Here is a 25,100-nt window from a genome sequence, read left to right as displayed (position 1 = left end):
GTGGGTGTGTGTGCCTTAACCTAATCTGCTCTAATCCCTAAAGTAAACGAGAAGAAATTAGCTGCTAATCTACACCACTTAATCAAGCTTCCACAAAATCAATTTATCTAACATGTTAAGAAAATCAACGTTTTACATTTTTTTTGTTCAGTACGAGAAAGTGACTAGAATAGGATGCGTGTATGTGCCACGGGTGTGTGTGTGTGTGTATCTGTGTGGGGGAGGCTTGCGCCACCACCTGGAAATAGCACATCCGAAAACGATAAACGAGACAGAAAAAATAAATATAATCATTTTTGTGGTGTGTCTTGGGCGTGTGGGAGGGGGGTCAACAAATCAAAACAGACACCCGGCGCAGAATCTCCATTTTTGGCACGGCGGCGGCGGCAGACAGATTAAGCCGAAAGTGCTGGACGGTGTCAGGGTTGAAAGACACTTGAAATCTCAGTTGGGCAAGTTGTCCACGGATTTGGCGCGTTGATATCTGAAAATGGGGGGAGAAAAGGAGACAGTTTAAACTAATTACCAAAGCAAGAGCGGCTGACTCAACTTACTTTCGCCTTGTTAGCTTAAGCACCACCGGACCCTCCTTGATGTTCTTGAACAGGCCAATCGTTTCGGCGTGGCTCATTCCGTGCACGGCGACGTCGTTGATCGAGATGATTTCGTCACCTGGTGAATTAGGTAATTTGCAAACAAAATAAATTATTTCAAAATAATTATCTGAAATTGTTTCGAAAAACCGAAATATTTTTGCGCGACTCTGATATAAACCTGCAAGTAGGATGGCTAAAACACCTAATTTTATCAAAATTTGAAATTAAAAGCAAATATGCCAAAATGGCGTTCCTAACTCAAATTGGCCTAAAATGCACGTGCGACAAGTTAGCATAGAACGATATTTGTAAAAAAAAAAAAACATAATATCAAAAGGATAAGTTTAAATGAAACATGGATTTAAATTTGTATCGGTGATTTCTTGTACTTGAAAATTTTCGTGTAACCCAACCCCGCCTCTAGACGGGCTTCGATTTTTAAAATCGCCAAAAATCAATCAAAATATTAGCAATTATCAGCAAAATATAAGTTCAAATTTGAAAATTTAAATAAATTAAAATTGCAGCTTATTAAAACAGATTCAAGCGAAAGCTATTTGTTTTTTATTTGTTAAGGCCATTGTAAATATTTTCCAAAGTTTATGTCACCCCCCCCACCCTTCAAAATTGGTCTGAAAAATCAGGGGGAAAAAAATATTTTTCCAAAAACTTCTAAATTTCCATGAAAATGGCAGTCTAATCAAGTGAAAACAATCTAAAATGCATTTTTCTGCATTGATGATCATATTTAGCATGTTTGGACTTGTTTAAAAATGTTTTGAATTTTTATGAAATTCCAATGTACAGCACAGTGAAAAATTTATGTTTCGCAAAAAAATAAAAATTTTGTCATTACTTAGATATTTTGGAAACTAATGATGGCAAAACAACTGTACAGGTGTATAATGAATTTAAAACACTTATTTCATTAAAATATTGAAACCATGGCTCGTAATTTCAATTTTTATACTTTTTTATTTTTTTGTCACACCTCCCCCGCCCCCCCCTCCCCCCCCGACTTTGGTCAGAGTCGAGGGACATAAACTTCAAAAAATATTTGCAACGGCCTAATGGAAAATTCTGTACAAAATAACCCTTTAAATCATATAATAATTACGTTGCAGTAAATTCAATTTTTCTTCATCAGTCTGTGTACATATTTTTTCATACAAATTTGGCATGCGAAAATTTACAAATATGTATCTTTTGAAGACATTTTTGACCGATCTTTGACAAAGTTGGAGGTATGGGTGAAGACAAAAAAATAAAACACATGTTATTTTTTTTGATGATTTAATCACATTTTGTCCTTAAAAATTATTTCCAAATACATCTAATTTATATTCTTTATGTTTTAAGGGGCATAACATGGATTTTTTTAAAGAAATTTCCAGAAAGGGCGATATTTTATTTTTTTTTAAAGTGCCCATGTTTCCACATTTTTGACAATTTTTTTTTCGAAAAGCTTAAAAAATGTTTGATAAGGACTTTTCGTAAAACAGGTACACAGAAAAAACCGTTTTTTTTATTTGAATTTTAATTACTAAAAGATAAATTCTTGAATACGTATTTTTTACCACCAGATTTTTTTATATGTTTCAAGGGACTAAAAGACATCTCCTAAGCAATAGTTGGCAGTACAGGGTTAACTACCCGGTGATTTCACCTGACGGTAAATGGGAAACTATTGGTCCGATATTCAACGTTAAAAAAGAAACTTCTGTGAAATTTTCTGATCTCATGTGAAACCAAGTATTGCTTTCTAATTTCATAGTTCAGATGAAACTAAAAAAAAATAAACTCGATTCAGAAAATTTCGCAAAAGTTTTTCATTTTCATCGATTCGATTTGTTTGTGAGGCTTTATCTCAGAAACGAATGGCAACATTTTCAAAGTCTCATAGAGGAAATCGTAAATGTATACTTAAAAGTAGCTATAACTTGAAACGGTAAAATTTATCACGAAACTGTAAACTGCCCATGATCGCATAAATGTCCCATAAGCAAAAACAGCAAGTTGAGAAAAACGCATTTGAAGTTTGTCCCACACATAAGGCTACGTTTTGAGTTTTCGAGAAAAAACTGGATTTCCTCCTGATTTCTAGAACAAAGTACTGGATGTTATAGGCTTTTCTGAAAGAGCACACGATTTTGAACTAAACTGCATCATTAACTCAAAAACGATGAAAACGCATATGGGACAATTATGCGATCATGGGCAGTAAAGTGCTAATCGATTCAAAATTTTATTTTGCATTAAAAAAACTTCTATATTTGTTATGTGCATGTTTCGATATTTAAAAAAATCACGGTTATGTTTTCAAAAAATCATATCTCCTTAATCTGATTTTGCAACATGATGTACGAGGCTTAATAGATGTCTCTTTAGTCCCCTAAAACATATAAAAAAAACAAAAATTAATAGAAAAACAAATTTTGGGAATCAAACTTTTAGTAATGAAAAGTTTAATTTAAAAAAATGATTTTTTTCCGTGTACCTATTTTTTCCAAAAGGTCCTAAACCCATTTTGTAACACCAACCAAGATTTCAAGAAAAAAGTGTCCGAGTGGTTTATGGATGGTCCCTAAATTGTTTGACAATAATTGAATGTCAAACAATAATGAAATCCTGTTATATTTTTTTCTGCCGTGCAATTGCAATGACAAAAATAAAACAATGTTCGAAAATAAGTGTTTACAAGTACAACAGCAAATAAAGTAAAAATCCCCATTACAGCCCTCTAATCAACTTTACGTGATTAATTTCCCAAAGGGCAATGACCATCACCGTTGAACAGCGTCAATGCCATCAACCGTACACCGATATTGCATGACAACATCAAGTGCATGCCTGCAGCAGTTCTAGCCAGCTAAGCTGCACCACGACGTACTATGACTGTGTGTGACTTAGATTGCGTTAGTTAATTTATTATGTTGTAACGTTAATTGGCGATCCGGTCGGTTGACTGCGGGCGCTAAAACAAAACGCGCGACAAAACGCAAAATTGTCGTTTGCAAAACAAGAATCCACAGTGCATGTCTCCAAATGAAAACTGTGTGATGTTGGGAGGGAGGGAATTTTGAATTGTGCTGGCAAAACAAACAAATGAGTTAGTTGTTGCTACTTTTTACGTAAGAGTTAGTTTGATCGATGAAAGGTCAACTTTTTTTAGCATTGAATGTCAGGAATTTCTGAAAGGTCAATTGCGCATTACTAATGAAATTTTGAATCACGTAAGACTTTTGACCAACCAAAGAAACGGGTTGGAAGTTCATGTCGTGAAAGTGGCCCTGCTGTTCAAGTACATTCCAGGCTTGATTGCTAGACCAACCAAACCTAGTCTAAGCTTGAGTCATAAGCCACAGTAGTAGAGGACCGAAGATCGTATAAGCATAATTTCAACAACAACAAAACCGACAAAATAACCTAGGGAAGCAGTGTTGTGAAAGGTTTTTAAAACATATTGCACCACATGAAAGATCACCACCTGCGGTGATTCGGTTTGTTAAAATTAGTTACTCCCACGCAGTGCAACCTACTCCAATGCAGTCTACGCCGCTTCATTTGCTGAGCAACAAATCACGATTCCCTTGTTGTGCTAGTTACTACCAAAAATGATGAAACTCCAAAGAGGACTAACATGAAATCGAACCTAACCCTCGACGATCCAGTCTAAACTTTAAGAGTTAACTCACCGGCCATCAGGTTGCCGTCGAGCGCGGCCTGCCCGCTCGGGAAGACCGTCTTCACGTAGATGCCCATGTTGCCCTTGGGCGAGTCCCGGCCGCCGACGATACTGAAGCCGAGCGACTTCATGCCGGCGCCCTTGTAGTACGTCACCGTCAGGAAGGTGCTCTTGGTGTGGATGCCTATTGGGAAATAAAAATTGAGAAATTTATTTTAGATAATGAAATATTTCTGATAATTTTCGACAAAACCCAAAAAAAAACAAATCTTCGTCTTAAAAGCCAAACAAACTTGATGAATGACCTACCGAAAATGTCAAAGAAGCTCATTACTATTCACGAATCATCTTTAAGTCGAACCAAATATGGCTCAAAGTTAATTTCTTCAGCAGACGAGTGGACGCCACCACCACAGTCGACCACTCTGCTTAGCTACAATGTCGCGATCAAGTCGTGACTTGGGCTTGAGAAATGTTAACGATGATGATGATGATGCCATTAGCCAATTCTACGCACGAAGTGAACATTTATAATGTTTTAATCCCTCCTCTCGATTTCATGCGTATGATTCCCGTTCAAGGTTACGATTGAAAATGTTTTAATTATGGCGTGGGACGTGGTTAGATCATATAGGCTTAGTGATTTTTCACGTTTAAAAATTGCAAATTTCACGGGGACCTTAATTTCAAAACACCAAATTTCACGGAAATTTCGCGAAACGTGAAAAATAGAACTTACAGAAACTACTTTTTATGCTTTATTACATTTTTTTTAATAAACTAATAAAATCTTAACTTAATTTGAACGTGACACTAAAAAAAACTTTTACTAATTAAAAAAAAATCCACTTGGTTTTAGATGGGCTCTATATATATATATTGAAACCAACATGTAGGGCATGCATATTGTCATTTATTGAGCTGCTTTTTTAATGTTCGACTTCTATAGCTAAACAGATTTCGTTGATTTGCTACTATTTTATCTTTTTACATTTTATTAATTTCATTTCAAAGTTAAATTTGACAAAACAATCTAACAATTAAAAAAAAATGTGACATTTTGCCCAGTAAAAATTGATTAAAGTTTTCATCTCACTTTTCATAAACCAAATTAAAAATCAATAGGCAAAAATCATTTAATCTGTAACGAAATAATCAAAATTTTATTCAAAATCAGAACAGAAAAAAAAAATATCCACGGGAACCATTCACCAAAATAATCAAATATGGTAAATATTAAAAAGAACTCAGAAAAAATCTGAAAAGCTCTTAAAAGGTGTATTTATAGATAAAAAACAATTTATTTATTGTTGAATAAACCATGTTTGAATCTTTCAATTTGTTTTAAAATTTGATTTTTAAAATTTCAAATTTTAAATTAAAGAATAGTTGAATTGTTATTACAGTGAATTATTTTTTTTCTAAATTCAGTTAGTTTCCTAAGAAAAATTAATAAACTATTATTTAGAGTATCAAGAAAAAAGCAATCTATTTTCTCAATAGTTTTCTTTATTCTGATGGAATTAAATTTTTGAATCCTTTTTTTTTTTGCTCCTCTGGTTATATCATTGATCGGAGGAAAAGGGAAAGACGACTATTTTTACTCAATGTTTCTTTGCATGAATGTTTACATTTAAATGAAAGTGTGCAATCTTTGAAAAAAATCACAGTATACTTGTTTAGTCAATTTTAACAAGTTTTTGGTAGAAAACAAATTCCATGCATATATTTTTTTCTTTGACTGATTTTTGTTAACATTATTTAAGTATTCGCAGCATTCACTTCTCAATAAATGTTGTATCAATTTCATGTTAATGTATGTTTTGCTAACAATTCTTCAAATGGTTTATATCACGCTTTTCAATTGAAAACTAATAAAATTTACTCAAAAAGTCTTAATGAATGAAATATTTATTATGTTGTTACTTCATAGAATTGATTTGAGAAAATTGATAAATTTCACGGGATTTCACGGAAATCTTCAAATTTCACGAATTTCACGCTGTCCGTGAAATCGTGTAAATTCACTAACTCTAATCTTAATGAAGAAATTTGGAATTATTAATTAAGATTGATTTCGCAATTCTAAACCAAATCAACCATAACATTAATGCAATGGTTTTTTCGTCATTATTCTCAAAATTCAAAAAGAGTCCATAAGTTTCTGTATTCACTTCCGGATTAAACTACAGAAATGTAAATTTTTATTCTTAACATTATACACGATTTCAAGTTTCACGACATTACAACGCATTCTGTTTTTCATCTACCAATAAACGAGGCTGCGTTTGAAAAATCCTTTTGAGTACAAAGAGAATCCGAACTATAACAATATTTTAATTAGTAGTTTTTTATGACACTCATAATTTTTTATTGGTGCAACGCAAAAAATGAGAAAACTTTAACCAGTTAGATTTTATTTTGTTACAGACCTTTTATAACTTTTGTGGCATTCATGTGGCAGTTGTCCATACAAAAATGGTATGCTAAAAAAATCAAAAATCTCTATTTTTTGAAGGAAATTTTCAGCTAATTTTTAAAATCACATCTGGTCACTAAAAATAGATTTCCAAAAAAAAACCTTTTTCATTTGTTTTATTTTATATGTTCTAGGAGAGAAAAAATGCCATCTTTTCAGATAATTCTAGAACAGGCTAAAAATCTTCTTCTAAGTTATGATTTTTTAATTTTTAATTAAATAAAAACTAAAAAAGGTATTTTTTTACAAAATATTCGTGATTTTAAAATTTCGTAATTATTTTCCTAGAAAAGAGTAGAAAGTTACACATCATTATTTTAACATTGAAAATCAGACAATTAGTTCCCGAGATATCGTTGATCAAAAAACCAGGGCTAGTTGAACAACACTGAGAAAATCTAATTTTACCTTTTTTTTTAAAAAAAATTTGAATGGCCATATCTCAGCAATCAAAGGCCGTATTAACAAAGTTAAAAAAAGCAAAATTTAGGAAATTTCTAAGCTTTTCGAAAATCAGCAAACATGTTGGCCTCAAAATGGCTCTGACTTTAAAACGGTGCATTTTAGTAGTTTTTGATTGCAAATTTACACAAAAATTTACACAACGATCTTAATTTGTGTTACCTTTTAAAAAGTAAATCTTTCCCAGTTCCTGAGGGGAACACCCTTGAAGAGTATCGGGGCCGGCATTTACATAGCGGATTCAGTGGCAGTTTCATTCTCAACTTAATGTTAACATGTTAAGGTTAATGTTAACATTCCATAGGTCGCCTCCCTAAGGTGTCGTGATAAGGTCCAGTTTGTGACGATACACTACCTTCCCTTTACTAAGCAATCGATTCCAGAAGGGAAAAGATCACCAGTTGTGTTGGTCCGAACCGGGATTTGAACCCCGATCTACCGCTTACGAGGCGGAAGCGTTACCACTGGGCTACGTGGCTCGGTACCTTTTAAAGACAGCTGCCAAATTTGTATGGAAAATGATAAGGAAAAAGTAATTATGCAAAATGTTTTCTTTGGTAATAATGAAAGCACCCAAAAAGTTTCAGTTGAAAAATTTAATGGCCGAAATATCAGATTATTGCTCAGCTCAACATTTAACAAGCTAAAAAACAATTCTGAAAAGTTGAACTTTTCGCAAAAGCCTTGAAAACTTGTGACAAATAAATCTTAAAAAAACATAAACTTCTGGTTTAAAAAAGTTGGTGAATTGACGTTACACATGGACGCCAGCATAATGCATGAAATTCGAATATTTTCAATGAAAATGATGTCCTTCAATGTGCCTATTTTGGAAAGTGTCTTGTATTTACCATTCACGATTGTTTTTGAGTTTGAGTGCCAAAATGTTCGTAATTAAAAGAAGAAACTTTTGGTACTCCAACATGTATAGGTCATAGCTGAAATTTTAAAAGTTATCGCAGTTTTAGTAAAAAGTTATTTTTTTCCGTTTCAGCGCGCGGCCCGCCGAAAAACCCAGTTTTTATTTTCAAAAAATCATGTCTCGGAATCCTGTTAATGAACATCTCCCATTTTAATGTATGTTACGTAAAATTGTCCAAGGAATCCGATATAAAAATGACAGCACGCCGATAATGACAGCACGTATCATTCTCAAGTGGCAAATTCCTGCCAGATTCGGTTAAATGCACAATTTCCTTAAATTAAATCTTGTAGACTCAATAATACAATAGGTACTAGGACAAATATTGGGACATATACCCTATGTCAAATTTAAGCATGAATTTTGATTTTCAGGAACAAAAAAATGTGATTGGTAAATCCTAGACTCTTTTTTAAAGGAAATGTATGTACGAATAAACAATAGCACAACAAACAATAAAAACACAAAACCCTCACCTTCAATATACGACGAACCTTCCTCGTTGATCAGAATCCGCACCCCGGACTCGTACTTGGTGCCATCCATCGAGCAGTCCAGCAGCTCATCCCGACTGCCGCCACTGCTGCAGACATTCTGCTCAGTCTTTGACCTCTGCAGCGGATTCCCACCACCACCAGCTCCTCCATCCACTATGTCCTCCCCAATCCCGGAACTCCCCCCGTCCGACGCTGCCCCATTCGAATCGGTGAAAGACTTGAGCCGAATTCTTTGTACTGTCTTTGGGACGTCCTCCGGGTTCTTGATCTTGATCGACCGGTAGTCCGGGTTGGCACCACGGTTGCTACTGCTGATGCTTCCGAAGGGGACGTTCCTCCGGATGGTGTCCGAAATTACTTCAACCATGGTGATGGGTCGGGACAGGGCCGTCTCCTCATCGTCATCCCCGTTGGTACCGGTTCCGGTGGCCAGATGTGCGATCGATGAGTGACGACTAAGGTTCGATTGAGACACGGGTCGGTACAGCATGTGGGCACCGTTCGGCATGGCTTGTACCGTAGAGGGGGATGGCGGAGGTTGCTGCTGCTGCTGGTGCGGAACGGTCACGATGTCTTCGTCGCTGTCCTTGATGACGCGCTTGGAGCCCAAAATGTGCGAGTAGCCGTGGCTCTTGCCGAGGGCTTCGCTTCGCTGCTTGCTCAGCATTTGCCACTTTTCGTCGTCGCAGATCGTGTTCGAGATCGAGATCCGATTGGCGTACACCGGCACGTAGTCCACCGGTGAGTACATAGGGGTCATCGGGGAGAACGGTCCCTTCCGAGCCGACGGCGTGGAACAGTTGACGAGGGTCGTCTGCTGCTGCTGATGTCTCGGGTGTTGTGGCGTCCCCGAACCTGCACCGTCAAGACCGTCAAGGCCTTGACCGCCGCCCAGCTTGGAGCCGTCGATCTTGATTTTGCGGTGCAGGTCGGCGCTGAACGTAGTTAGCTCGTCATGCGCAATGACAAGGTCTACAATGTTGTTGACAAACGTCGACAGGATGCGCTGTACCGTGCTGGGAGATTGCAGGCCACGTAAATGGTGCCCGTTTACGTTGACAATCTCGTCGCCGATCCGCAGGCGGCCGTCCCTGCAAAAATAAGAAAGAAATAGACAAAACACAATTAAAAACCATTTCGGATTTTTCATTTTCATGAAAAAAAAAAAATAATAAATTGACAAGACAACATTTTTGTCGATCGATCAACTATGGTCCCCTTGGAACGAGCTGTCAAGTAGAACCTTTTCTGTCAAGAAGGGCCGCGATGTTAACTTTTTAAAATTGATTTAAAAATCAATTTTAAATCCTTTGCGGTCGTACAAAGAGTCACTGAACTCAGAAAAATAAGCTTTATTGTTTTGGTTAATAATATCACAAACTAAAGCTTCATTTTTAGGACCCAATTGGGGGAAAAAACTCCAATGCTGATTTTTTACAATTATGTTCAAATTATTTGAAGAGTTGTTTAACGGTTGGATTGTTTTTTTTCTTCTTTTGACTAATTCAGACAAAATTTCAGTACGGAAAAATGTGGTTAAAGCAAGCCCTATTTAAAATTCTTTAGGCTTCATTCATAAAGTACGTCACGCTTAAATCAGCTAAAATTTACCTTCCCAAAATAGGGGAAAAATAAGACGAAAAACACTAAAATGGCTATATCTTTGGAAATAAATTTTTGAAAAGCTTCAAATTTTGGGCACAAGCATATTATGGCGCATGTTTTCGAATGGCTTTTTGTTTGAAACTGAATTCTTGTAATTTGATAGTGTTATCTTTAAAATAGTCCAAATATATCTCTAAAAATGTCTTTGACCACATTTACTGGTCGAAAATTGTGAATCGAAAAATAAAATGCTCGTCTCCGACCCCACGGCTACAAATCTGAAATATAAAAATTGTGGTTTTTCTGTTTACCAGAAAAAAAGCTCTCAAAAATCAGGCTTTAAGTTCCGGGTTTTGGGCAAAAATTCAATCGAAAAGCGCATCAAACCTTCAAATTAGTAATAGGATTTTTTCTGGGACGACTCCCCGCCGTGCACGAATTTTTTAAGATGTCTGAGAAAAGCGTTTTTTTTAAGCAAACCTTAAACCTTACTTTTGTAAGAAAGGCTAAAATGTCAATGCTAAGATATTTTGATAATTGACGGTAACAATGCGTTTTTCTTTTGCCTGTTTGGTCTGATCAATGAAGTAAAAAAATAAACAGTAATTCTTTTAAGGTTTAAAAAAACACACACAATCAAATGCCTATGACATGAAAACGGAGCACTTTATCAATAAATGTGAACACTCAACCCCCTTAAGCATCAAAAAAGTTCAAAGATCAAATTTTGAGAATTCAACTTTTATTGCTTAAAGAAAAAAAATATGGACATTTTTCGTGTACCTCATTTTGTCGCTTGTGTGCTATCTTGTGACACGTCCTATCTTTTTACAGCAGACGTGTCACAAGATAGCACACAAGCGACGATTTCTTGAAAATAAAAAAAAATACAACATTCAAAATCGAATGAAAATTTTTCATAATTTTGAAATTCTAAATCACCCCACTAAAAGCAAAATAAAACATGCAGTATTGTAAATGAGTGATAGAAAACTATATCATTTGACGATTCGTTCACCAAAACATCATGGAGTAGAGAGACCGCCCTTGTAGCTTGTGAGTTCTTTTCTTTAATGTCAAGCAAGAGCATTTTCTTTCTTTCTCTCCATCTCTTTTTTCGCTCACGCACACTCTCCGAAGATTATTTTGTTTTATTAAAAAACCGCAATGAAAAAACGCAAGAGGAAGATTGCGAACCGACCACGCATTACGTCCCTTTAAATTGCGTTGGCAAATTTTGTTTTTTGGCGGTTTTTGTGGCTACGCTCAGTTGATGGGGGCATAATTGAGAATGCGGAGATGAGAGAGAAAAAGAGAATGCCACACGGGATTGTGTAATCACGAGATAGAGACTGGCAATCCTTGATATTGAGAATCTCGCGACGGAAAGAAGGGCAGTGAAAGTTGGGAGATGAGATTTCGAGCATGATAATTGTAGTCGCTCAAAACTGAAAGTTTGTTACTTTAACAACCGTGAAAACTTATTGAACTGAAAAAAATATCCAAATTAGTTTGCTCTTGTTTGAATTTGATTTTTCCATTGAAATTTATTCTGTTGACTAAAAAAATATTCTCTGACTCTCGTATTTAGAAGGGGATATGTCTTTTGTGAAAATCTTGGTGAAACATTTCTATGAGATTTAAAAATATATATTTTGAAGAATGCAGTTGAAAAGAAAATTGCATTAGAAAGTATTGATTCTATAATAACATCAAACAAGTTCTAGAAAAATAAAACATACTTAAAATTTCCCGAGAAATTAAGAAAACAACTTTTGCTTTAAGGTTTTCTGTTTGTTTACTGGTTATATTCGTTAACCTGGAATGAGAAACTCACCTGTACGCGATCCCCTCCGGGTCGATCTCCGTCACCAGGAAGCGCGTTTCGCAGCAGTCACCCTCGTCCATGGTGACCGTCTGCGGCGTCAGGTCGATACCGATCACCTCATCGTGGTGACACTTTTCCAGCTTGATCTGCCGAAAGCGGCGCCGTATCGAGCTGCCCGCACTGCCATTTCCACTTCCCCCGCCCGGTCCACAGTCCAGGTTCTGCATCGAGCAGACCGAGCTGGACGAGGACATCCGGCGCCGACTGCCGAACATGTACGACTGGTCCTTGCTCCGGATGGCGTCCGCGTACGAATCTACGGCGGCGTGGTGGACGGACAGGTTGTTGGCTGGATTTGGTGGGATGGCGGAGGTTCCTTCCGGGTCGAGTTTGTCTTCGGCGTGGCGGCCATCGCTGTCGTAGCCGGACTCGTTGCTGCTGAGGCAGCTGCTCAGTCTTTGGTAGTTGCTGACGAAGCTGTGCGAATCGTCGGTGAGGGTTTTGATCGAGTTGTTGCGGGACATTCCGCCTACGTCACTGACCGTGAAGGATTTGGACTCGGTGGCGGACAGGAACACGTCCCCGTTGTCGGAGATGTTGAGCTGGGAGTCGGTGATTGAGATGTTATCCAGGTCGGATCGCAAACTGATCACCGATCCTCGGTTGCCGGAGCGCAAGAGATTCTCCTTGATTCTGTTGTAGTTGATGACGGATCCGCCGTTTTCTTCCGGAAGGACGGACAGCTTGGACCGTAGAAAAGCGTACGGAAAGTGGTTCTTTTTTGATAATTGTTCTTGAGTTGCTACTCGAGCAATGTCGTCACAACTGGACGATTTCGTAGCTTGCGATTGCTTTTGGGAAGACTGCTCCATGTTCAAATTTGTACTACTAGCCGCATTCTTGTGGATTCCATTCGCAAGATTGATTCCCTCCGTCGGATCGTCACACTTGATGTAAGAACACGAGTTCAACTGGCTCGTCGAGCTGCTCCTGTACAACGTCTGGTGATTCGAGTCCATCTTGCTCTTGTTCATGAACCCAAGCTGCGATGGCACGGACTGTTCCTGCTTGGCCGGTTGACTTTGCTGACTCTGGGTAGGATTCTTCTGGAGCTGGTTCGACTTGTGGTTCAGCATCCCAGTCGAGCCCATGCGATAGAAGAAGTTCTTGAACGTCCCCGAACTCCGCTCACTGTTAAGCTTGACCAGTGGATCCGAACTTTGATAAGCCTTCAGCGGGATGGTTTTGCTCTTCTTGATGGTGTCCGAGTTGAAGATTGGTACGCAGCCGGTGGTGCCACCGTTCGGGGACGACGGAGTCGTGGGGGTTGTTGATGTTGGCGAAGGAAGTTTCTGGGCGTCACTACCGCGGCGTAGCAGGTCGAATTTTTTGCCCATCTTACGACCCCATGTAAACACTGGAAGGAAAAGGACAGAAGAAAAAAGAGCGTAATTAGAAATGGGCTGTTGAGTGTTAAAATCGTAATTAGACAGAATTAAGAAAATCAGTCTGCCCTAATCGTGGCTTGCCTTTCAAACCTAGCCAATAAATACTTCATAAGGCCAGGTTCAAATAGAAATCGTAAATCATCCCACTATAAATCGGAACGCACAACCGACACGAGAGAAGAAGCACCTGTGCCAATAGGCTAACGCACCGTTTAACAGGGACCATTCGAGCTTTATCGTGGTCGTCGTTACTGTCGTTCAATTATCAACCATTATAATAATTGTTATGACTATTCTGAATACCGCAAGCAATCCATCACCGCTCTGCTCAATGTTCACTGTTCCCGATTGTGTCCCGATTCATCCCTTCCTTTTCATCGTAACTAGCAACAGTAGCACAATATATCTCCTTTATCATGTGGCTTTTCAACGTTTATTATCAAAGAAACTGGCGGCCAACAGTACGGACTAAGGTTGCAGAATTGCAGCATACCCGACAACAACATAAACCATAATTATCATTAACACGAATCGATTAAACGTTCAGATAGATCTCCATCTCTGGTGGTGCTGCAGCATCCCCAGCACTGCACGTAATTTGCAAGAAACGATTACTGTTTATTATTTGTATGAACCACCAGGCCATTGCTGGGTTTTGCACGTGCAACCTGCCCACCTGATGCGCCAACAAAGGGCAAGAAGCCAGCGTCTGACTAGTGGTCCAGAAGGAGACCACGAACGGGAAAGACAGGCCGGACCAGTTCATCCGTGCACTACTTGCGGTTTTGCGCGTTCTGCGAACTGTATAGAAATGCAATTAGAAGTGCATCGTGGTCTTTGAGAGGTTGATGGGTGGTCAAAGTTTTTTAGTCTCTAGTATGATTTAATGGAGATAATTTCTTGTTAAATAAAAACATGTTTTCTGTCCGTGCACGGGTAAATATCAAAGGAATATATTAATATTGCATGACCCAATTCTTCTGCAAGATACCCTTTATATAGAATGTCCATTGTAGTATGGTAAAATATCAACAGGTAATACCAACTTTTTTTAAAGACATATTTTTTGATAATATAACTGCCTAACATACAATTATTAGTACTCGTAAAACTTAACAAAATATTTTTTTTATAATGATATTTTTTTATAATTTTCAATTTTTAACAACGCAAGGCATTTTCTGTATCACAAAATACTGTAGTTAAAAAAAAGCGGAGCTCTAAATCCTATTTTTGTTAAAACATTAATTTTATATTGTTTGCTCAAAAAAACGTTAATATGAAGAAATATGCAATACGAGATTTTAGAGTAGTGCGGTGCCTGTGGGGACGCGATGTCCTGTTTTTTCGTGTTATTTTCCGTCTCTTTTGTGTCGCTGTTCGAGTGCATGGGGTGATTGGTCATTATAATTAAACAATGGCATCAGTAGTGCGGTGCCTGTGGGGACGCGAAGTCCTGTTTTTTCGTGTTATTTTCTGTCTCTTTTGTGTCGCTGTTCGAGTGCATGGGGTGATTGGTCATTATAATTAAACAATGGCATCAGTAGTGCGGTGCCTGTGGGGACCAAGGGAATGATGGAAAGAGAGGAATCACAAATCCGTATAAATAATTTCAAGATTGTTCAGGTGTAAACCGAAAACGCGATCAAAAATTAAAGTGGAAGAATAAGGCTTTTAACTGCTTATTTAATTGTCGGTGTACAGGCCGCCGCACGGTTTAATCATTTTCTGACGTACATTCAATTCTGCAGTCCAAAACCAGTCATTTAATTGAAAAAATAAAATTCTTTTTCAAATTTTCTTTTCTTGATTTGTGTGCACCTACGTTGAAGACCAAGATTGTTTACTTTTTGCTCTTTGGTCTGACAGTCTTGGTCTGACAGATTTGGTCTGACAGCTTTATCATGGATTTTGGTCTGGTCTAGGCGAGGGATAGGACACAGCACCTTCCTGGTGGGGACGCGAAGTCCTGTTTTTTCGTGTTATTTTCCGTCTCTTTTGTGTCGCTGTTCGAGTGCATGGGGTGATTGGTCATTATAATTAAACAATGGCATCAGTAGTGCGGTGCCTGTGGGGACGCGAAGTCCTGTTTTTTCGTGTTATTTTCCGTCTCTTTTGTGTCGCTGTTCGAGTGCATGGGGTGATTGGTCATTATAATTAAACAATGGCATCAGTAGTGCGGTGCCTGTGTGGACGCGAAGTCCTGTTTTTTCGTGTTATTTTCCATCTCTTTTGTGTCACTGTTCGAGTGCATGGGGTGATTGGTCATTATAATTAAACAATGGCATCAGTAGTGCGGTGCCTGTGTGGACGCGAAGTCCTGTTTTTTCGTGTTATTTTCCATCTCTTTTGTGTCGCTGTTCGAGTGCATGGGGTGATTGGTCATTATAATTAAACAATGGCATCAGTAGTGCGGTGCCTGTGTGGACGCGCAGTCCTGTTTTTTCGTGTTATTTTCCGTCTCTTTTGTGTCGCTGTTCGAGTGCATGGGGTGATTGGTCATTATAATTAAACAATGGCATCAGTAGTGCGGTGCCTGTGGGGACGCGAAGTCCTGTTTTTTCGTGTTATTTTCCGTCTCTTTTGTGTCGCTGTTCGAGTGCATGGGGTGATTGGTCATTATAATTAAACAATGGCATCAGTAGTGCGGTGCCTGTGGGGACGCGCAGTCCTGTTTTTTCGTGTTATTTTCCGTCTCTTTTATGTCGCTGTTCGAGTGCATGGGGTGATTGGTCATTATAATTAAATAATGGCATCAGTAGTGCGGTGCCTGTGGGGACGCGAAGTCCTGTTTTTTCGTGTTATTTTCCATCTCTTTTGTGTCGCTGTTCGAGTGCATGGGGTGATTGGTCATTATAATTAAACAATGGCATCAGTAGTGCGGTGCTTGTGGGACGCGAAGTCCTGTTTTTTCGTGTTATTTTCCATCTCTTTTGTGTCGCTGTTCGAGTGCATGGGGTGATTGGTCATTATAATTAAACAATGGCATCAGTAGTGCGGTGCCTGTGTGGACGCGAAGTCCTGTTTTTTTCGTGTTATTTTCCATCTCTTTTGTGTCGCTGTTCGAGTGCATGGGGTGATTGGTCATTATAATTAAACAATGGCATCAGTAGTGCGGTGCCTGTGGGGACGCGAAGTCCTGTTTTTTCGTGTTATTTTCCGTCTCTTTTGTGTCGCTGTTCGAGTGCATGGGGTGATTGGTCATTATAATTAAACAATGGCATCAGTAGTGCGGTGCCTGTGGGGACGCGAAGTCCTGTTTTTTCGTGTTATTTTCCGTCTCTTTTGTGTCGCTGTTCGAGTGCATGGGGTGATTGGTCATTATAATTAAACAATGGCATCAGTAGTGCGGTGCCTGTGGGGACGCGCAGTCCTGTTTTTTCGTGTTATTTTCCGTCTCTTTTATGTCGCTGTTCGAGTGCATGGGGTGATTGGTCATTATAATTAAATAATGGCATCAGTAGTGCGGTGCCTGTGGGGACGCGAAGTCCTGTTTTTTCGTGTTATTTTCCATCTCTTTTGTGTCGCTGTTCGAGTGCATGGGGTGATTGGTCATTATAATTAAACAATGGCATCAGTAGTGCGGTGCTTGTGGGACGCGAAGTCCTGCTTTTTCGTGTTATTTTCCATCTCTTTTGTGTCGCTGTTCGAGTGCATGGGGTGATTGGTCATTATAATTAAATAATGGCATCAGTAGTGCGGTGCCTGTGGGGACGCGAAGTCCTGTTTTTTCGTGTTATTTTCCGTCTCTTTTGTGTCGCTGTTCGAGTGCAGAGTGCTTAATTGGCAAAGGGAGCGCGTGGTCGTAAAAAATATTCGGAGTGAAAAGTGATTTTTTTTGGGTGCCTTTTGTTTCGCATTTTTATCGTGTATTGTGTGCTGCGAGGAGAAGATTACCCTCTGAAAATGCAGCGTCATCAGTGCATAATTGGCAAAGGGAGCGCGTGGTCGTAAAAAATATTCGGAGTGAAAAGTGATTTTTTTTGGGTGCCTTTTGTTTCGCATTTTTATCGTGTATTGTGTGCTGCGAGGAGAAGATTACCCTCTGAAAATGCAGCGTCATCAGTGCATAATTGGCAAAGGGAGCGCGTGGTCGTAAAAAATATGCGGAGTGAAAAGTGATTTCTTTTGTGATTTTCAAAGCCCTTCCTATATCATCGTTGATCGGAAGGCACGGCGTCGGTTGGATTGTGTTTAAATTTTTCGAATAAGGTTTATTTTTTTTTGCGGTGAGAAAGCCAATTCTATATAATGAACGAAAGACGCACTGACAATTTAAATCGTTGAGTTAATAGTGGAGCAAAATAACTGTGTGTGAGTGATTTTGTGTGTTAACCAGAAAGACCTTCCCATAGCATCGTTGCTCGGAAGGCTCGCCGACGGATCTGTTATGAAAGTCCTCCCCATAGCGTCGAAAAGCCAATACCTTATCCCACTAACCCAAAAAAAAAAATTAATCACGTGATGCTTGAAGGAGATGCTGTGGATTCAACGGTCTCAAGCGGTATCAACAAGTATATAGCGAAAAACTATGTGCTTGATGAGTCTGCAACTTCAACTATCGGACTAACATTCCTCCCTTTTGTTGAACTGCAGGCTTCTTGGGAGGGCGCCGGTATTGACTAATAAAGTCGGGGTCTTCAGGGGTTAAACAGTGAACGGATGGTTGGCTCCCACTGATCATTTTTGATTCATTGTTTAACTTCAGCTGATCTGTCAATAACGGAGTAGCAGCTCATTGGCAGTCAACCATGCTCATGCTCATGCTCATGCTCAAATATGCAATACGAGATTTTAGTGTCTGTCGATTCCTTACATCATAACGCACCTCTGAGTAAAACATTTTTATTTTTGTAATGTATATATTTATCGGTATTTTGACAAACAATGATTATTTTCCACTAAATTATTGAAATTGTAATAATGAATTGACAGTTTTGCGTCGTTTGATACCCTTATTGCAAATTACGAAAATATGAGAACTTTACAAAAGAAATTCTTATACATTGAAAATCCATACAAATATTGATTGTAATTGCTAGGCTTAGTGATTTTTCACGCATGAAAATTGCAAATTTCACGGGGACCTCAATTTCAAAACACCAAATTTCACGCAAATTTCGCGGAACATGAAAAATGTTAAAATAACTCTGACAATCTTATGTTTAAATTCCAAAAACTACTTTTTATGCTTCACTTTATATTATTATTCAATAAACTATAAAAAAAACTTCTCTAAAACCAAAATTCTCCTAACTTTCAAAAAAGATTCCACCTGATTTATGGATGAGCTCTTTATATTTTTTGCAACAAAATGTAGGGTATGCATTTTCTCATTTACTGAACTGCTTTTTTATAAATATTCGACTAGTAAATATAAAAAGTTTTCGCTGACTGGCATTTTATTAAATTTCATATCAAAGCAAGATTAAACAATATTGTTCAGCCAAAATGAGTAAAATTATCGGAATTTTTGCGACAGTAAGGCCGTTGCAAATATTTTTTGAAGTTTAGATCCCTCGACTCTGGCCAAAGTCGAGGGGGGGTGGGGGGAGGGACAAAAAAATTAAAAATTTGAACAACAAGCCATGGTATTAACATTTGAATAAAAACGTTACTTAATCCACCCTTAGGTGGTTGGTGCCTTCCTCTCATTCAAAGGGTAATGCTATCCAAAATAGACACGCTTGTGGGAAGGTCTTTAAATTACCTATCCAAAGATAGGTCGCATGATATATTTGGAATACGTTTTCATCTAAATATCTGAGAACTAGCCTCCAAAAAGTGTATAAATAACTCTTAAGTGCTTATAACTTTTGATAGGGTTGTCAGATCTTCAATGTTTTGGACGCGTTGGAAAGGTCTTTTGATTACCTGTTCAACGACGGGTTGCATGATAGATCCGGACAACGTTTTCATCGTGATATCTGAGATCCGGCTTCCAAAAAGTGCATAAATAACACTTAATTGCTAATAACTTTTGATAGGGTTGTCAGATCTTCAATGTATTGGTTGCGTTGGAAAGGTCTTTTAAATACCTTTCTAAAAATGTGTAGCATGCTGAGGTTTCTTACAAAAACCACCCTTTTTACAATCTTCCGGACTTTAGTCAAAATCGTTTTTTTAGCATAACTTTTGAAGTACTTTACTAAACTTCATAATTTTCAATAAGGACTTATGGGACCCCAAGACGAATCGAATGAGACCAAAACGGTCTAAATCGGTTAAGCCAGTGCTGAGATAATCGAGTGCATATTTTTTTGGTGCACAGACCCACATCCCTACACACACACACACACACACACACACACACACACACACACACACACACACACACACACACACACACACACACACACACACACACACACACACAGACATTTGCTCAGAATTCGATTCTGAGTCGATAGGTATACATTAAGGTGGGTCTAGGAGGTCTAATTGAGAAGTTCAGTTTTCGAGTGATTTTATAGCCTTTCCTCAGTAAGGTGAGGAAGGCAAAAAGTGTTTTAAAGTGCATTTTACACCTGCCCAGTTTTTTTTGCAATCATTAGTTTTCAAAATATCAGAGTATTGAAGAAATTTTTTTTTCGCCGAAAAAAAAACTTTTTGCGGTGCTGTACATTGGAGTTTCACAAAAATTGAAAACAAAATATGATTTAAAACGCGGGAAAATGCGTTAAAAATTGTTTCCAGTTGATTAAATGTTTCCTTTCAAAATTTGAAGTTATTTGAAAAAAAAAAATACTTTTTTGACCCCTGATTTTTCACAGCGGTTTTGAAAGGGGTGGGGCGACATAAACTTTGAAAAATATTTGCAACGGCCTAAGCCCATTAAAAATATTTTTTAAGTTTTCATCTCACTTATCAAAAACATAATTTAACATCAATAGGCAAAAATAATATGATTTCTAGCAAATTCGAAATATTTAATTCAAAATGAGAACAGAAAACAAAAAAAGTGTATTTTTTATTTTTTTAACGGAAATTATCCACCCTAATAATCAAATATTGGTCAAATTTAACAGGACTCAGAAAATAATCGTAAATGTTTTTAAAAGATTGTTTGAAAAATAAAAAATACTCTTCATTTAATTTTGAACAAAGCAAAGCTGGATTATTTTAATTTTTATTGAAACAATACCTTTCAAATAAAGTAGCAGCAAAATGCGTATTACAACAAATTAAAGTATTACTAAATTTAGTAAGTTTCTTAAAAACTGAAAAAACTGAACAATTCTTCAAATGGTATCAAGCTTTTCAATTGAAAAATAATAAAATTACTTAAATTTTTTTTATAGATCAAATATTAATTATTTTGCTATTTAAAAAAAATATTTGAGAAAATTGATAAATTTCACGAAGTTTAAGCCGTACGCGAAATCGTCAAAAATCACTAACCCTATATTAGTAATTAAACCGCTTAACTTTGCAGTAATTACTAAGATTATTTTTATTCCTATTTGAGTTTGATAAATTATTTTAAGAAATATCGTTATAATTTCACATAAAACATACAATTTCACGGGATTTCGCGGAAAAAGCAAAATTTCACGGATTTCACGCTGTCCGCGAAATCGTGAAATTTCACTAACCCTAGTAATTGCTAACCATGTTTCAAATTATGAAAATAATAGTTTTTTGGTATCATGAAAATTCATAGAATTTTACACATCAGTAAGGCCGTTGCGAAAATTTTTTTAAGTTTATGTCCCTCCAAAGTCGAGGGGGGGGGGGGGCATTCATTTTAGTTTTGAATTTACGATGTAGTTTTAATTTGTAATTTGTAGGTTTATTGGATTAAACAACTTGCTTGTTTACACTGTTAATCAGGTCAAGGAAGTCAAGTTCATGTTATTTATGAAAAGAATGAATTCCATTATTAAATAACTTGCAATTTTTAAAAAAGTTTTATAAGTTTTAATTAACAACGGTTTGCAATGTTGCATACTCCGTTTCTTTAAATATTCGTAATTATGTTTGAAAAATTTCCTTTACATTTTTATTCATGCAGGTTAACAGCTTTTTTAATTTTGTTGAAATAGACTGATTTGTTTGCATAATAATATTTTATTTAAAACCTGGTAAAGTTATTAGGATATGTACCTTTAAAAAACTCAAAGTAATTACTTTTGGAATGTGCAATGTTTTAATAAAACTATTTTTTGTTGTATTTTTATACTTGGAATAAATTTAAGGTGTACTTTTTCTGGGACCAAAGAGATTATTTTGCATCATTGGTTCGTCCATACAAGTCTCTATACATTGTTGGCAACCGTTAATGCAAAAAGTCTATTAAAATATTCAAAAATCTTGGAAACGAATTTGATAATCGATTTGGTGTCTTTGTTAAATCTTTCTGGTTTTGACGAGCAGTCTTGTCGAAAAAAAAAAAACAGATTTTGTTGAATGGCTTTTTGCGTTTTTGTTTAAAATACAATAAAACACTGAGTTTTGACTTTCAAGCTTGGTTTACAACATTTGGAAACAAGAAGTATTACCGAATATGCCATTTCAGCAAGGAACCTGATTTTCGGTTCAAAGATCAGACATCACTCACTCATTACTGAGCGAATCTTTGCCGACTTTCAAATGTGCCTTTGATGTTGACGAAATCGCAAAAACAAAAAATGATAACATTGATTTTAAGCAGTTTAACTTGATCAACAAAGCCGATCGCAGACTACTTTCAGTCAGCTTTGAACGCAAAACGCAATCGGTCTCTCTGAGCCCTTCGCTGCACTACCTTATTGGAGTGAGAGGGAGAGCAAAGAGAGAGTGACTTCCCTCCAGGAAATAAATCGCTTAGAAAGCGGTCGTTTGACATTCTACCGAGATTCCGATCATCTCTCACATGATTGCATTCAAATGACTTCTGTCTCCACGCAAACACAAGGAAGAGAGTGACGAAAAACAAGAAAAAGAGAAATAGAATTTTGTCTCGTTCGGGCGGCTGTTTGAGTGGTGCTAATTTTTTGTTCGTTTCTTCATCGTGTTTACGTTCACCGACCGTCACCAAGCATTGACGGTCATGATAGGCGTTGTGTGTCAGCGATCAAATATGGTTTTGGGAAATGATCGCTGACAGAAAGTTCTATCGAATATCGAGCAGTCCCATTCAGTGATGGGATCCCAAGCATTGTGTGGAAGTGACAAACGCTAGGAAACGGTCAGAGTAATTTTTCGTCGCATTCGATTTGTACTTTGAAGCAATCAGGACACTTGCATTACAGTTATGCTACTTAAAAAAGCAAATATCAATGAGTCTATGACATTTTTTTCATGAACTTTTAAGTCATTTGCCAATTTGTGGTCCCAATTTCAAAATTAGTTAAAATATTTTAAAAGTCTTATATACTGTATTCTGATTTTATATTTATGTATAAACAATGCAAATTAAAATTGAGTCAATCATTTTTTGCCTGCCGCTTTTGTTGCCTTCCTCACTGAGGTAAGGCTATAATCCTGCTCTAAAAATGAACTTTTGAAAAACAGGTCAAAGACCTATATTCATGTATACCTATCGACTCAGAATCGAAAACTGAACAAATGTCTGTGTGTGTGTGTGTGTATGTGTGTGCGTATTCCCCTTGGTACTCAAAATTCTTGCCAAGTTTTCTCGGCACTGGCTGATCCGATTTGAGTCAAACAAGTTGCATTCGATTCGGTTTGGTGCCCCATACTGCACTATTAAATTGTTTGAAGATCCGATAAGTAGTTCAAAAGTTACGTATAAAAAAGTGTCAGAGTTGGGAATCGGGTGCTGAAATTTTAATGCCGGATCTCACTTATCTATATGAAAACTATGTCCGGATTCAACACCCAACCCATCGTTGGTTAGGTAATCGAAAGACCTTTCCAATGAGTCCAACGAATTGAAGATCTGGCAACCCTGTCTCAAGTTATGACCACTTAAGTGATAATTATGATCATTTTTGAAGCCGGATCTCACTTAAATGTATGTTAACTATGTCCGGATCCATCATCCGACCCATCGTTGATTAGGTAATCGAAAGACCATTTCAATGAGTACAAAACATTGAAGATCTGGCAACCCTGTCTCAAATTATGACCACTTAGGTGATAATTATGATCTTTTTTGAAGCCGGATCTCAATTAAACTATGACCCATCGTTGGTTAGGTAATCGAAAGATCTTTCCAATGATTTCAAAACATTGAAAATCTGGCAACCCTGTCTTGAGATATGACCACTTAAGTGATATTTATGTACATTTTTGAAGCCGGATCTCACTTAAATGTATGTTAACTATGTTCGGATCCATTATCCGACCCATCGTTGGTTAGGTAATCAAAAGACCTTTCAAATGAATACAAAACATTGAAAATCTGGCAACCCAGTCTCGAGATATGACCACTTAAGTGATAATTATGATCTTTTTTGAAGCCGGGTCTCACTTAAATGTATGTAAACTATGCCCGGATCCATCATCCGACCCATCGTTGGTTAGGTACCCGGATAAAAAATTACCATTTGATTACCATATTGGATCATACAATGACACTTTGAGAAATGGTAACTATTTGTGAAATCGTTTTTCAATTTCCCAAAATTAAAATTTAACTATATTAAACTATTTGTGAACTGTTTGATTTAAGGTTACTTTTTGCCAAATAGTACTTAAACCATTTATTTACCATACAACAAACAGTTTTTTGACGAAAATAGTAGTGAGTTTTTTAAAGTTACCATTGCTAACCACCCTTATGCCAGATGGTTAAACCATTTGTGAGATAGTAAAAATTCATGCCAACCATATAAATACCATTTTTAAAATAGTAGTCAAACATTTTTGGAAATGGTAGTAACAATATAGTTTAAAGTTCAATTACCATATGAAAAAAAGTTTTTATATGGTACTTTTTTATGCGGGTAATCGAAAGACCTTTCCAATGAGTCCAAAACATTGAAGATCTGGCAACGCTCAGTTTCAAGGTTTGACCGCTTAAGTGACATTTGTGTATTTTTTTTATTGAGAAATAGATAGAATTTGTGTCCAAACCTATCATATCACCAAATGTTGGTAAAAAGTGAGGAAGGCACCAACCACATAGGTGGATTAAGTTAGTTTTTTTAAATAAGAAAGGATACAAACACTTGAAATAATATTTGCGATGGCCTAATCAGACGAAAAATAATATTAAAACATCATACAGACAAATAATTTAAAAACAATAAATTGAGGTTGAGAAAAAAGCTTATACCAAAACTTTATTCTGGTTTTTTTTCTCAATATTTATATCAGTCCTGTTTAAAATAAGATGGTTTAAGGAAAACTTTCCAACTGTCCATCAAATCCAACAAGAACGGATTGACTTTGAGCGAAATCCACATCCACCTCTTACATCCAAGACCACATTCTCCAAACCACAACTGACCAGCTGGCCGAGCAGTTGGTCCTCATTGTTCCCCTGATGCTACTATACCTGGGCTTCGCATGCTATTGAACTTCTGCTGGTTCGCGCGGATTCCAAGCTCGAAAGCGATGTTTTGTCTGCAGTTCTGTGAATGGCAAAGCTGCCGGTTTAGGACGGAATCCTTGGACTAGGTTGCAGGTT

General features: G+C 37.2%; 1 protein-coding gene across 1 annotated transcript in view; it reads right to left on the bottom strand.

The window, feature by feature from the left end:
- Positions 1–8: 8 nt before the first annotated feature.
- The window catches only part of LOC120414219 (uncharacterized), a 144,736-nt gene continuing 119,644 nt past the window's right edge, over positions 9–25,100 (bottom strand). The window contains exons 5-9 of the mRNA XM_039575326.2: positions 12,084–13,491; positions 8,621–9,732; positions 4,292–4,465; positions 555–672; positions 9–484 (exon numbers count right to left, since the gene is read on the bottom strand). Of these exons, the coding sequence (XP_039431260.1) occupies positions 445–484; positions 555–672; positions 4,292–4,465; positions 8,621–9,732; positions 12,084–13,491 (2,852 nt within the window). The 3' untranslated portion in view covers positions 9–444. The remainder of the gene's footprint in view (positions 485–554; positions 673–4,291; positions 4,466–8,620; positions 9,733–12,083; positions 13,492–25,100) is intronic.

This window comes from Culex pipiens, chromosome 2 (genome assembly GCF_016801865.2).
Source record: "Culex pipiens pallens isolate TS chromosome 2, TS_CPP_V2, whole genome shotgun sequence".
Lineage (NCBI taxonomy): Eukaryota > Metazoa > Arthropoda > Insecta > Diptera > Culicidae > Culex > Culex pipiens.
The sequence above is the reverse complement of the archived record's forward strand: the minus strand, read 5'-3'. Positions and strand labels throughout refer to the sequence as shown.